Source organism: Schistocerca serialis, chromosome 6, assembly GCF_023864345.2.
Source record: "Schistocerca serialis cubense isolate TAMUIC-IGC-003099 chromosome 6, iqSchSeri2.2, whole genome shotgun sequence".
NCBI classification, from domain to species: Eukaryota; Metazoa; Arthropoda; class Insecta; order Orthoptera; family Acrididae; genus Schistocerca; species Schistocerca serialis.
The window spans coordinates 413,879,317-413,894,205 of record NC_064643.1 but is presented as its reverse complement, the minus strand read 5'-3'; the positions used below and the strand labels follow the sequence as shown (position 1 = coordinate 413,894,205).

The 14,889-nt window shown below is 40.1% G+C and overlaps 1 protein-coding gene across 1 annotated transcript in view; it reads right to left on the bottom strand.

The window, feature by feature from the left end:
• Positions 1-14,889, bottom strand: part of LOC126484896 (dynein axonemal heavy chain 10) — a 1,141,797-nt gene that overhangs the window by 383,070 nt on the left and 743,838 nt on the right. Inside the window, exons 43-45 of the mRNA XM_050108495.1 lie at positions 13,006-13,201; positions 5,580-5,777; positions 257-401 (exon numbers count right to left, since the gene is read on the bottom strand). Of these exons, the coding sequence (XP_049964452.1) occupies positions 257-401; positions 5,580-5,777; positions 13,006-13,201 (539 nt within the window). The remainder of the gene's footprint in view (positions 1-256; positions 402-5,579; positions 5,778-13,005; positions 13,202-14,889) is intronic.

The following is a 14,889-nucleotide window of genomic DNA, read 5'->3' as shown; positions in this document are numbered from 1 at the left end:
TTATTGTAAATAAAAATTTAAGTGTGTCAAAATCGTCAACAGAGACAACTTTATAGTTTAAGTCAAGAACAAACAGATTAAAAAGTTTACATGTTTTCCTTTACTTGGTTGCTATCTCTGTGATCATTTGTGTACTAAAAATTGAGTTTATAACCAAAACCTAGGTTTTGCAATAACAATAAAGTTTATGAAACAAAACTAAATAACTGTTTCATTATACTGTCATATTTCCTTTCAATAAACTTGGTTTACTTACCCTCCTTGATTTCTGTGAGCAGAGCCTCACAAGCAGCTGTTTTCTCTGACACAGCTACTTCCTGTACAGCTAGTTTTGCATTAAGCTCTCCTAGCTGCTCCTGGGCTTCTCTTATTTTATCTAGCCCTACTTCCAGACGCTGACACTGAAACAAATTCAATTCTTTCCACAACTGCACTATGGCATTGAAAGTAATGCAGAAACATTTCACACAAATTTGAGCTAACAGTTTATCAAATCTGTTTCATTTTTGTGCTTCTCATTTATTAACAAAAGCCAGAAAACAAAATATTAAATATTAGCAGCATCAGCATATGTTCCACTTTCTTTGTTTCACCGTAACTGATAAACATTGCAAGCAAATTTATTGGAGCTTTGTTAAACATTTTAAATACATGAACTACAGAAAGTTAGATAAATTACTATAATAGAATCATAGCACAAGAAATTTATGACTTATACAGTGTTATTAATGATTAAAACAGTCAGTTCACATTAAGAGCAGTAAAAATTAGACTGATACTAGCAGTAATGAATAGTACCATAATACAAACTTTTTTCTGCTTTATACATACTGGCAATAAAAATATTGCACAAGTGAAACTAGACACTGCTTGCCACCTGTTTATGTGCAAAATAAAAAAAATATATTCATATATAATGCAGAACCATTAATTTAAATGAGATTTTTGGATCTCTGAATTAAGGTACATGTATGTAGGCATACTGGACAAAATACATCACTAAACTAATCTCGAAAAAGGAAAGCAGGTGTAAATGTGGCATCTATAGAGGAACTACACTCCTGTCCCGTGGACATAAGTTGGAGAAAATTACTGAACCCCGTTCATGAACCATTATTGAATAAGAGCTTCAGGAAGAATAGTATGGATTTAGAAATAACAAGATAACAACAGAGTTTGTTTTTGGTTTTAGAATGATACTGAAAAAATACTGAGAAAAAGAAGTAAATATTGTTTTTTTTATTTCTAGAAAACGCCTATGATAGCTCTCCAAGAGACAAATTACATGAATGTTTTGTAAGGAGGAATGTACTTGAGTGTCTTACCAGCAAAGAAAAAATGTTATACAGCTACTACTAGAGCTATGTGCAGATATGAGATGATCATTTTGGCTGATTTAACACAAGCAAGGAAGTGCAACATGGCAAAAAATAAGGCCAAGAATGAAGAAAACACAACAGGTACAACCACTTTGTGAAAGCATAAGAATAAGGTGGAAATGGTATGGACTTGTAGGATGGCTAAAATAAGAATGATAACAAAATAGCTTGAAAAGGAACTTGAAGACAACAGACATAGCAGCTGAATTAGGAAATGGTGGAGCATTCAAGTGTAACATGATCGGCATGATTGGTAAGAAAGAGGAGTGGAATGGCATTAAATTGAAAGGAAAAGTATGTACCTCGAGAGACAAAGATGCAAATTACACTTATACCACAACCAGAAAACTGTAGATGGTTAATGGATGATACTGATATGTGGGCATATACTGACTCATTCATTATTGAAGCAGCCTTTTCCATTCCCCCACAATGAAAAATGCAATGTCTGTAATACTTGAATTTAAAGAAACTATTTCAGATATTTTGTGTAATATAAATTTCACCAAGACATAATTAGGAAATGGAAATCATTCAACAATCTGTGAAGCAAGAGAATAATTGTGAGATTAAATTATGATTTACTTAAGTGCACATGTTTAAAGAATTTCTATGGCATGTGTAAATGAGAAATCAAAGGCCAAAGAGAAGCAGTTACATTTCTATATGTTAATGTAGTGATACTGTGAGTTTTGTTGTCTTAAGGGTTACCAGAAAGCACCATGGCTGTTAGAAGCTATTAACATTAGAGAAGGCCTTCAGTAACAGCGACTGAGTAAATGAATATGCCAAGAGCAGGAAATTCAAGATATAACAAAATGATTTATTTAATAAATAAATGTAAATATTCAAAACTGTGTTCTTGCCCCACAATTAACTGAAATTAGGTGAGTAAAGTCCTTATCCATTATCAGATATTTGAATTGTTTGTAAAGTGATAAACAAACTAACTGATGTTATTCAGTGACCCTAAATGAAAGAGTATGAAATTATTCTATATAAGAATTTATATAATTGACCACAAAAGGTGCAATATTTTCACACAATGAGAAGAAATAAGTGCCAGTAGAGTTTGACAGATGAAAAGAAGTGAGGCTGTAATAACTTTATAGTCATAGCTCATTAAGAAATTACTACAACTAGGTTAGACAATAGTCACACTTCCAACATTTATATCATGTTGCTGCAGTGGCTCACCAACATATACACTGACTCACTAGAGAAGCGCAGGCACCAAGGGGTGGGGCTGTAATGCCATAGTAGATGAATCATAGAGCAGAGCAATGTCTAGTGCCCCCTGTCAGACAAGCAGGTCACAGTCTTTGTGTGTGCAACATGGCCACAAATCACATCACAGCGTGTGCATGGCCAGAATGTTGGTACTCAGTTTAAGTGTGTGGACTCCTATTCTTTGTCTGTGTTGACTCGGGTTCATTTGTTTGAAGCCAATGATGTCTTGGTACTGCCAATGCTGGTTCCGAAGCCTTCATCATCACCATTATCATCATCTTGAACAGTTTCCAGCCTCTGGCCGGGTCTGTTTGGAACATAAGCCCCCTCCATCTTCTTTTATCTTGCCACTATCTCTCCATCTTCACCTTGGTCCAGTCTTCTCCTTTCTTCTGGATGCATTCCTCCACTCCTTTCAGCCATCTGTCTCTTGGTTTTCCTCTTGTCTCTTTCCTTCCAGTTTCATCTTGTGTATCCTCCTGGGTATCCTTTTCTCCTCCATTCGCTTAACATGCCCATACCATCTCAGCTTTGATTTCTCTATCTCCTCCTGCAATGGTTCCACCTTCACTAACTCTCTGATCCTCTCATTTCTTAAGATGTCTATCTTTGTCACTCGAATACTGTTCCTCAAGAATTTCATCTTACTAGCTTGTACTTTTTCTTTTCTCTCTTCATTTTATAACCCAGGTTTCAGATGCATATGTCAGGATTGGGACATAGTATGACCAGTATATAAGCTTTTTACTAATTTGGGGTACATCCTTGCTCCATATCAGACTTCTGACATTTTTCCGAAATGCTTCTGCTTTTCTTTCCGCACTCATTTACTTCTCTGTTGTTTTTTCCATCTTCCTGTATCAGGCTTCCTAGGTACTTGAAACACTCCTCTCTCCTCAATTATTCACCACCAATTGTTTTCCAGTTGTTCCTTTCTCCTTCGGTCTTGTTCTGATAATAATATCACTCTTACTTATATTAAATTTCATCCCATATTCCTGTACTGTTCATTTCCATACGTACAACTGCTCTTGTACTTCCTCCTCCTGATTCCCCCAAATCATTTGATCATCTGCAAACACCATAGCTTTCATCTTTCCTTCACCAATTACTTGTGCTACTGTATTCATTATATCATCCATAACTACAATGAAGAGTAATGGTGAAAGTGCACTTCCCTGCTTCAAGCCATTCTTCTGTTCAATTCAAGCTTATCTCTCTCCTCCCACTTTCACACAGCTCACACTTCCGTGGTACATTTCCCTTATCCTCCAAATAATCTGTTTTGCTACTCCTCTGTTCTCTAGAACTTTCCACACTTTGCTTCTATGTACACCATCATACACTTTTTCAATGTCCAGGAAGGTCATTAGTAGATCTATTCCATATTCATAATGCTGTTCCTGCAGTTGTCTTACAGCAAACATTAGATCCACTGTGGACCTTCCTGTTCTGAGGCCATATTGTTCTTCTCTCATTTCTCCTTCTAGTTTTGCCTGAATTCATGCTTCCAAAATTTTCTCAAAAATCTTTTCACACTGACCCATCAATTTTATCCCACAATAGTTCTTGCACTCTTTTCTATTTCCCTTCTTAAAGATTGGGACAATTATTCCCTTCCTCCAGTCTTCTTGGATCATCTTCTGTCTCCACACAATTTTCGTTACTTGATATAGCCATTATATCCTCACCTCTCTTACTGCTCTCACCATCTCTACAATTTCCCATGCCTTGCTGAGTCTGAGTTGAAATTCCATGTCTCTATTACGTATTTTGACAGCTTCTTTAATGATGGAGTTGCAGTACATGGAAGCACATGAAATGATCTTTCTCTTTCCAGGATCATGCTGTGTCCCATGTCAAGATACCCACTTTCTTGTACTGGGATTCCATCATTAAATAAGCAGTCAGAATATGTATCAGTAATGAGTCACTGCAACAACAAGTGAGTAAGCACCTGAAGATGATGAGCAGCTACCTTGTTGAAATATTGTGCAGCTTCCACAACATTACCTGACACAACATCTGATAAATAATACAGCAGTTATTAAGACAGGAAAGTCTCGAACAGCACAACTATTGATCAATTTAGTGATCCTGGGAAATGAAAATTTGTTGATACTAGCAAAATTTACAGAAAAAAATTACAGAAAGTGGTTAGAATGAATAAACAGAAGGACTACATAGGGACAGCTAAATAGTCATAGTGACTGGATGGAAAGATACTGCACAGTAGATATCAATGAGTTCAGCTGGACATGTCCAACTAGAAATTGTACGTTCTAATGTAGCTACAAGTTGTGAACAGCTGCTTAATCTTGAACATGAGACACAGAGAAAAGAGGATTGATGATTAATGTTCCCATGCAAAAGAAAAATAAACTCAGGGAAATTATTCAAAATGAACAAATAATTCAGCTAAAAACATTTCTACGAAAAGATGAACTTCTAATATACATATCACTAAATGAAAGGACAGACAGAAAACAATAACCAATGTACAAATCCATACAACTATTTTCTATGAAGTAGACATCTTTCTTTTTAAATCATGAAAGTGGACATGCTGCCTAAAATAGATTTCAAATTGTGGACATAAAACATAAATGAAAGCAACAAGTTTCAGATTTATTCATGCCATTACTGATCCATTTATAATCTTTGACCTATACTTTGTAAAAGTTCAGTAACAATAAAAAAAAAGGGAAACAGCTATTTTTGCACTCTTAGCAATTATGTGCAATTGTCCATTACAAATGTGCCAAAAATTTGTAAACTAACAAATTATGATAACAATTTCTGTAGTACAATATCAGAATTGTCCTTTTAATTAAAGGAACAATTAAGGTTAAATAATGTGACTTTTGAATAATTTAACTAATTTAAGAGCCATTAGACTGCAACTTCAATTAAAATAAATTAACATACGTTCTGAACTGTTTAAGTAATCCAAATGCTATGATATCTCACCTGTGCAAGAATGAAATTATTTTTTTCTTCAAGCAATCTAAGGTACGTATTGAGGAAGTCAAGATAGTGTTTGGGAGTGACATAATTCCTTCGACGGAGAGTGAGCAGGAATTCTGTTGTGTATTCCACAACTGTCTGATGCACATACACAGCATGCTCTACAATGTTCTCACGATAATTCTGTGGTATTTTTTCATTCTGAGGGCACACAGAGTTGTTTTTCATACTAGTTATCAAAAGCCAGCAAACTTCATTTTCATTTACATGCAAAAATTAAGGAAGGGGAACAATTGTCAAAGCTTTTTGTTACATTAACAATAATGTTATATATTTTATCATAACTAAATATAAGTATACATCACAGAAAAGTTAGTTTACCATTGTTGTTCTCTTTCAAAGTGGTTTGTGAAGCTAAAATCAGGTACTTATAACAGCATGCTTCCTGCATGATTTGATGGTGAAAAACGTTAATAATAACCCAGGAAATATAAAAAAAAATCTTTTTTCTTCTGAAAACAACAGGAGCAAGTTAAATTTTATTTAGAATTTTACTGAGCAATACAGGAAGAAAAAGAAAATGAAATATTAATCATTCCAAACATAATAGTACCTGTATCACAATGGCAATTATTTAGAAAGATACGTAGCTTAAAACAATACACTAGTAATGTAACAGTAGACTTTTAAACAAAAGGTGCTCTGAAATTGCCCTAGACACATTTTTCATTTATATTCAAACAATTGCTAGTTGGTACAAATGGCAAATAATGTAAACTGATAGTGAGATGTCCTCATGGTAAGTGAGGTGCAATTCTCACAGTGGATGAATAAACAAAAAATTATTGACTCCCATATTTCACTACAAAAGCTATTGATTGAAATACGTGCCACATATCATATTGTTTCAAACAATGGGAACTCCAGGTAGGAATATCAACAATGCAAGAAAAGACAGATTGCTACTTTCCATAAAGGAGGCACATCAGGTTGCATACAGGCATGATTAAAAGACGCTTACATTAAGCTTTCTGCCACAGCCTCCATTGGTAAAGGAGAGAGACACACACCATTCACATACACACCAGCAAGCATGTCTCACACACACAAAACTGCCAACTTCAGTGTCTCGGGCCAGATTGCAACTATCAGAGGGGATGTTAGCAGCAATCTAGGGGGAACGGGGAAGGGGAAAGGATAGTAGTGTGTGGGTGGGGAGAGAAAGATGAACATTGTCTGGTGGAGTATGCAGGGACTGGGATGCTAACAGGTGCAGCATCAGGAGGTTGTAGGATGGGGAAGTGGGGAAAAAAGAGCAGAAAAGGAGAGGAGTGGGGAAAGACAGGTGGATGCAATGGCAGGGAGCTGCAAATAAGCAGGGTGTAAGATGAGAGTGGGAAGGAGATGGTAGGACAGAGGGGATGGAAACTGTTTGGTGGAGGATGTGGGGAGGGGGTCAGTATTTTACTGTAAATTGATATCGGGATAATTATGGAAGTGGAGACTGTGTTGTAATGAAAACCCCCATCTGCACAGTTCAGAAAAGCTGATTGTGGATGGAAGGATCCAGATGGCTCAGCTAGTGAAGCAGCCATTGAAATTAGGTGTGTTATGTTTAGCTGCACGCTGTGCCACAAGGTGTTCTACTTGCTCTTGGTCAAAGTTTGACAGTGACCATTCATTATGGTGGACAGGTAATTGGTAGTCATACCGATATAAAAAGCTGTGCAGTCATTGCAGCAGAGCTGGTAAATGACATGCCTAATTTCACAGGTGGCCCGACACCTGATGGGGTAGGATAAACCTGTGACAGGCCTGGAATAGGAAGTGCTGGTTTGGTGGATTGGGCAGGTTTTGCATCTGGGTCTTCCATGGGGATATAATCCTTGTGGCAAGGGATTGTGATTGGGAATGGTATAGGTATGGACTAGAATATTATGGAGGTTGGGGGGTGATGGAACACCACTTCAGTAAGGGTGAGAAGTATCTCAGGTAGTATGTCCCTCATTTCAAGGCACAATGATAGGTAATCAAAGGCCTGGTGAAAGATGTGGTTAGACACTCCTCTGTGGCTGGTTCTTGGGGGTGATAGGAGGATTGGGGTTGTGAGGGGAAATGGTCTGTGGGATAGTGCCTGTCTGTGAAGGCCTTGGCGAGACCCTCAGCACACTGAGTAAGGGAGTTTTTTGTCACTGCAAATCTCCTGGTAGCCAGGCTAAATGGGAGGAATTTTTGGTGTGAAAGGAATGATAGCTGTCAGGTGGTTGGTGAGTTTAATGTGGACAGAGGAGCGAATGGAGGAGGTCAACATTTAGGAAGATGGCACGCTGAGTTGAGAAGAACCAAGTGAAGCGGATGGGAGAGAATGTATAAAGGTTGTGAAGGAATGAAGAAAGGGTGTCTTGGCCCTGAGTCCAGATCATGAAGATATCATTAATGAATCTGAACTAGACTGGAAGGTCTCCTCTAGATGGCCCATAAAAAGGTCAGCTCAGGAGGGTGGCATGCAGGTGCCCATGGCTGTGCCACAGATTTGTTTATATACCTTCCATTCAAATGAGAATTAGTTGTGGGTTAAAATAAAGTTAATGAGGTGTACGAGGAATGAGGTCGTGGGTTTGGAGTCTGAAGGACATTGGGAAAGGTAGCTTTCAATAGCAGTAACACCATGGGCATGAGAGATGTTGGTGTATGGAGAGGTTACATCAACAGTGAAGAGCAGGGATCCAAGAGGTAAAGGGTTGGGGATGGTGGAGAGTTGGTGAAGGAATGGGTTAGTGTCTTTGATGTGGGAGCTAAATAACAGGCAATTGGTTGGAGGTGTTGATCAACATGGGGAAAAATTCTTTCAGTGGGAGCACAATAACCAGCCACAATGGGGCATCCTGGATTGTTGTGTTTGTGGATTTTGGGGGCATGTAGAAGGTGGGTGTGTGGGATGTCATAGGAGTGAGGAGGGAAATGGATTCAGGGAAGATGTTCAGGGAAGGGCCTAAGCCTTTAAGCAGGGATTGTAGTTTGTGTGGGAGTTCCGAGATGGGACCACTCTGGCAATATAGAGGTGGAGGAGTCAGATTAATGGCAGAGGCCTTCTGCCAGGTAATCACTGCGATTTATAGCAACAGTGGTGGAACCTTTGTTGGCAGGTAGGATGACTAGGTAAGGATTTGTTTTGAGGTTGTGTATGGCTGCTCTTTCTTGTATTAAAAGGTTGGTGTTCTGAGGAAGGAACCTAGAGTAGGATGGTGAGGCTAAGTTGGAGGTAAGGAATTCCTAGAAGGTGACCAGGGAGTGGTTAGGTGGGAGGGGGGGAGGCACATGGTTGGATGGTGGTATGAACCAGAAGAGGCAGAGTCCACTGTTGGAATTGGGTGGTTTTGGTTGGAGAGATTGGTGCCAAAGGTGTGCTTCCATTGCTGGGTTTGGGAGAAGGAGAGTATGACTTTGACAAGTCCAGCATGGTTAAATTTTGATGTAGGACTAAAGGTGAGGCCTTTGGATAGGACTGAAACTTCTGTGGAGTTGAGGGTTTTGGAGAAGAGGTTAACAACAGTGTTACTGGAATCCGCCAATCCTCCCTACCAACCTCCATAAAATCCAAATCCAGAGCCAAAAAATTCCTTACCTCCAACTTAGCTTCACCATCCAACTCCCAGTCCCTCCGGCAGAACACCAGCCTTTCAGTACAAGAAAGAACAGCCATACATAACCTCAAAACAAATCCTGACCAAATCATCCTACCTTCTGACAAAGGTTCCACCACTGTTGTTATGAATTGCAGTGACTACCTGGCAGAAGAATTCCTCCACCTGTAAACTCTGCATAGTGATCCTATCTCAGAAGTCCAATACAAACTCCAATCCCTGCTTAAAGCCTTAGGCCCTTCCCGGAACATATCCCCTGAATCCATTTCCCTCCTCACCCTTTTCACACCCTGCAACCCACCTTCTACATGCTCCCCAAAATCCACAAACACAACAATCCTGGAGGCCCAATTGTGGCTGATTATTGTGCCCCACTGAAAGAATTTCAGCCCTCATTGACCTACACCTCCAACCAATTGCATGTAATCTAGCTTCCCATGTCAAAGACACAAACCACTTCCTTTACAAACTCTCCGCCATTCCCACCCCTTTACCTCTTCGATCCCTAGTCATCACTGTTGATGCCACCTCTCATTACACCAACATCCCTCACACCCATGGTCTTACTGCTATTGGACACTACCTTTCCCAACATCCTTCAGTCTCCAAATGTACTACCTGATTCCTCTTACACCTTACTAATTTTACCCTGATCGACAACTACTTCTTATTTGTAGGGAAAGTATATAAAGAAAACTCTGTGGCACAGCCATGAGCGCCCACATGGCACCCTTGTATGCCAAGCTTTCCATGGGATATCTAGGAGACCTTCCTAGCCTCCCAAAACACCAAAACGCTAGTTTGGTTCAGGTTCATTGATGATATCTTCATGATTTGGACTAAGGACCAAGACATCCTGTCTTTGTTCCTTCAAAACCCCAAAACCTTCTCTCCCATCTGCTTCACCTTGTCCTCCTCAACCCAGTATGCCATCTTCCTCCACGTTGACCTCATGCTTTCTGATGGCTCCATCCACACCTGTGTCCATATTAAACACACCAACCACCAACAATACCTGCAGTTTGACAACTATCACCCCTTTCACACCAAAAAAATCCGTCCCAAACAGCCTGGCCATGCAGACATGGCATATTTTCAGTGACAAGAACTCCCTTTCCCAGTATAGTGACGGTCTCACCAAGGCCTTTGCAGATTGGCACTATCCTCCAGACCTAGTCTGCAGACAGATCTCCCATGCCATTTCCCCTCACACCCCCAATCCTTCCACAACCTCCACGAACCAGCCACAAAGGAGTGCCTCTTCATCACCCATTACCACCCCAGACTGGAACAAATGAACCACATTCCCTCTTAGGAATTTGATTAATTATCATTGAGCCCTGAAATGAGGTACATCCTACACAAGATACTTCCCATCCATCCTAAAGTGGTGTTTTGTTCTGGTATGACCACCAACCAGCTGTGCACCAGGATGAATGGCCACTGCCAAACTGTGGCCAAGAGCCAAGAAGACCACTCTGTGGCACAGCATGCAGCTGAATATAACACACTTGATTTCAATGGCTGCTTCCACCATGAGCTTTTCTGAGCTGCACAGATGAGAGGTATCCTTACAACACATTCTCTGCTCTGTAATTATTTTGGCCTCAAGCTATGCTAACATACTGTCCCCATACCCTCCACCCAACAGTTTCCACCTCCTGTCATCACCTCCCCATTCCCATCTCCAAGTTATTTATTTGCAGCCCTCTGCCAATGCATTCAACATTCTTTCCCCACTCCTCTAATTTTTTCCTCATCTCCCTGCCCCACAACCTCCTGACACTGTACCTGTAGGTAGTCTACACTCCACCAGACAACATTTGTCCCTCTCTCCACCCATAAACTACTATTCCTTATCTTTCTCTTTCCCCACCCAGTCCAGGTTCCTGTTTGCATCCCACGTGATGATGCGTTGCTGCAGTTGTCGGTTGTGTGTGTGTGTGTGTGAGATGGGTTTGCTTTTGTGTGTGTGTGTGTGTATGTGTGTGTGTGTGTGTGTGTGTGTGTGTGTGTGTGTTTTATTGATGATGGCTGTGCCCAAAAGCTGTATGTCAGTGTCTTTTAATTGTGCCTATCCGCAACCTGACATGTATTCTTTACAGTAAGTAGCAATCTGTCTTTTCCTACATTTTCGAGGTCATATAGTTTCTGATGATTAAAAAATCAATATGTTTATAACCATTCATGAGGAAATTTCGCAACATTAATGACAACAGTATCCATATATAAACACATCAAAAAATGTTTTGCATCACCCCGGTACCCAGAACTCCTGAAGGTAGACATTGACTGTGGATATTATATCACAGACACAGTCCCTTTGACTGTTCAGAGATGTCACTAAACCCACCCAAAGATGTAAACACTCATGCATGAGCAGCGCCTATTAGATGAAGGGAATCTGACAGCCAATCAGTTCCAGTCATTCCACCAGGAACGAGATACATGGCTTGTGTAGTCTGTAGTTCAACCATGCCTAGATGGTCAATACAGCGATTTGGTCTTGTCTGCATTGTTACTTTGTGCCAGGAAGGGCTCTCAACAAGGGAAGTGTCCAGGTGTCTCGGAGTGAACCAAAGCGATGTTGTTTGGACATGGAGGACATACAGAGAGACAGGAACTGTCGATGACATGCCTTGCTCAGGCCACCCAAAGGCTACTACTGTAGTGGATGACTACCTATGAATTATGGCTTGGAAGAACCCTGACAGCAACGCCACCATGTTTAACAATGCTTTTCGTGTAGCCACAGGATGTCGTGTTATGGCTCAAACTGTGTGCAATAGGCTGCATGATGCGCAACTTCACTCCCGACATCCATGGTGAGGTCCATCTTTGCAACCACAACACCATGCAGTGCGGTACAGATGGGCCCAAAAACATGCTGAATGGACAGCTCAGGATTGGCAACATGTTGTCTTTACCAATGAGTGTTGCATATGCCTTCAACCAGACAATCATTGGAGACATGTTTGGAGGCAATCCGGTCAGGCTGAACACCTTAGACACACTGACCAAGCAAGTGCAGCAATGTGGAGGTTCCCTGCTGTGTTGGGGTGGCATTATCTGGGGCCGACGTATGCTGCTGATGGTCAGAGAAGGCACCGTAATGGCTGTACGATATGTGAATGCCATCCTCCAACCGATAGTGCAATCATATCAGCAACATACTGTGGATGCATTCGTCTTCATGGATGACAATTCGTGCTCCCATCATGGACATCTTGTGAATGACTTCCTTCAGGATAACGACATCACTCAATTAGAGTGGTCAGCATGTTCTCCAGACATGAACCCTATTGAACATGCCTGGGATAGACTGATAAGGGCTGTTCATGGACGACGTGACCCACCAACCACTCTGAGTGGTCTACGCCGAACCACCATCAAGAAGGGGGACAATCTGGACCAACAGTGCCTTGATGAACTTGTGGAAAGTATGCTACAATGAATACAGGCATGCATCAATGAAAGAGGGAGTGTTACATGGTATTAGAGGCACTGCTGTGCACAGTAATCCGGATGCCACCTCTGAAGGTCTTGCTGTATGGTAGAACAACATGCAATGTCTGGTTTCCATGATCAATAAAAAGGGCGGAAATGATGTTTATGTTGATCACTATTCCAATTTTCCATACAGGTTGCAGAACTCCCAGCACGGAGGTGATGCAAAACTTCTTTTGATGTGTGTATTTTATTCATTATATCTGTTGCATTTTGATCACCCACTAGATTCTACTTTTCAGCACAGATTAACTTTCTATACCAGTATATAAACTTACCTCCATTAAATAGACACTTGCAACTGCAACCAAAGCTTGACGTGGCCATGGGAACAACCAGTCTATGCAAGTATTATTGACAAGCCCAGGGAAGTTCCGACACCTGTTACGAAGAATATCTCCTGCAGGAGACATTGATAATGCCACATGCAAGTTGTCAGCACAAACTGCTGTAAAATAGTTCCACACATTTTCCCTGAAATGAAGAATGCCCTATGAAGATTAGTTTCTATAACATTTAATACAAACAATCAAAAATTCTATGTACAATTAAGTACAAATATAGTAAGTCACTAAGCAATGTAAATAAAATTCTGCTACTTATTTGGAGATCCACACATGGGTAATTCTTTCCCGTGGTTAGTTACAAAATGAAATTTTACTTGATGTGATTCACAAGTTTCATAACCTATAAATGCAAACATAATTGTCAACACCTTACAGTACTACTGACAGCTTCAACACTTTGTTCCCTCTAGAGAATAGTATAGTTGTAAATCACAGACCTTGTTCTTGTTATTGTGGTCTTTAGCCCGAAGACTGGTTTGATCTATCTCTCCATGCTACTCTATCCCTTGCAAGCCTCTTCGTCTCCGAGTAACTAATGCAACCCACATCCTTCTGAACCAGCTTACTGTATTCATCTATTCATCTCTTGGTCTCCCTCTACAATTTTTATCCCCATACCTCCCTCCAATACAAACTGGTGACCCCTTGATGACTCAGTATGTGTCCTACCAACCGATCCCTTCTTCTCATCAGGTTGTGCCACAAATTTCTTTTCACCCCAATTCTATTCAGTACCTCCTCATCAGTTATGTGAACTAGCCATCTAATATTCAGCACTCTTCTGGAGCACCATATTTCAAAAGCTTCTATTCTCCTCTTTCCTAAACTGTTTATCAACCACGTTTCACTTCCATACATGGCTACACTACATACAAATACTTTCAGAAATGCTCATCTTACATCCTCCTTTCAAGACAATGCCCATACTGTTCAACTGCTTTTCCAGGTCCTTTGCTGTCTCTGACAGATTTACGATGTCATCAGCAGATTTCAAGAATTTTATATCCTCCCCCTGGATTACAATTCCTACTTCAAATTTTTCTTTGGTTTCCTTTACTACTTGCTCAATGTACAGACTGAATAAAATAGGGGATAGGTTACAACCCTGTTTCATTCTTTCCTCTGCCACTGCTTGCCTTTAATGTCCCTCGACTCTTATATCTTCAACCTGATTTCTGTACAAATCGTTAATAGCATTTCACATCCTCTATTCTACCACTGACACCTTTAGATTTTGAAAGAGAGTATTCCAGTCAACATGGTCAAAACTTTCTCTACATCTGAAAATGCTATAAACGAAGATTTGCCTTTCCATATCCTAGCCTCTAATAGGAGTCATACAGTCAGTATTGTCTTGCGTGTCCCTACATTTCTCTGTAATCCAAATTTACATTTCCCAAGGTGGGCTTCTACCAGTTTTTTCATTCTTCTGTAAGGAATTTGTGTTAGTATTTTGCAAACTGTCATTTATAAAACTGATAGCTTGGTAATTTTCACACCTGTAAGCACCTACTTTCTTTGGAATTGGAATTTTATATTCTTCATGAAGTTTGAGGGTATTTTGCATGTCTCATATATCTTGCTCACCAGATGGAAAAGTTTTGTCATGATTGGCTCTTTGAAAGCTGTCTATATTTCTAAAAGAATGCTATCTATTCCCAGAGGCTTATTGTGGCTTAGGTCTTTTAGTGCTCTGTCAAATTCTTCATACAGTATCAAACCTTTCATGTCAATTTCATCTACATCCTCTTTCCTTTCTATAATATAGTGTTCAAGTTCATTTCTCTTTTATAGCCTCTCTAAATACTCCTCCAA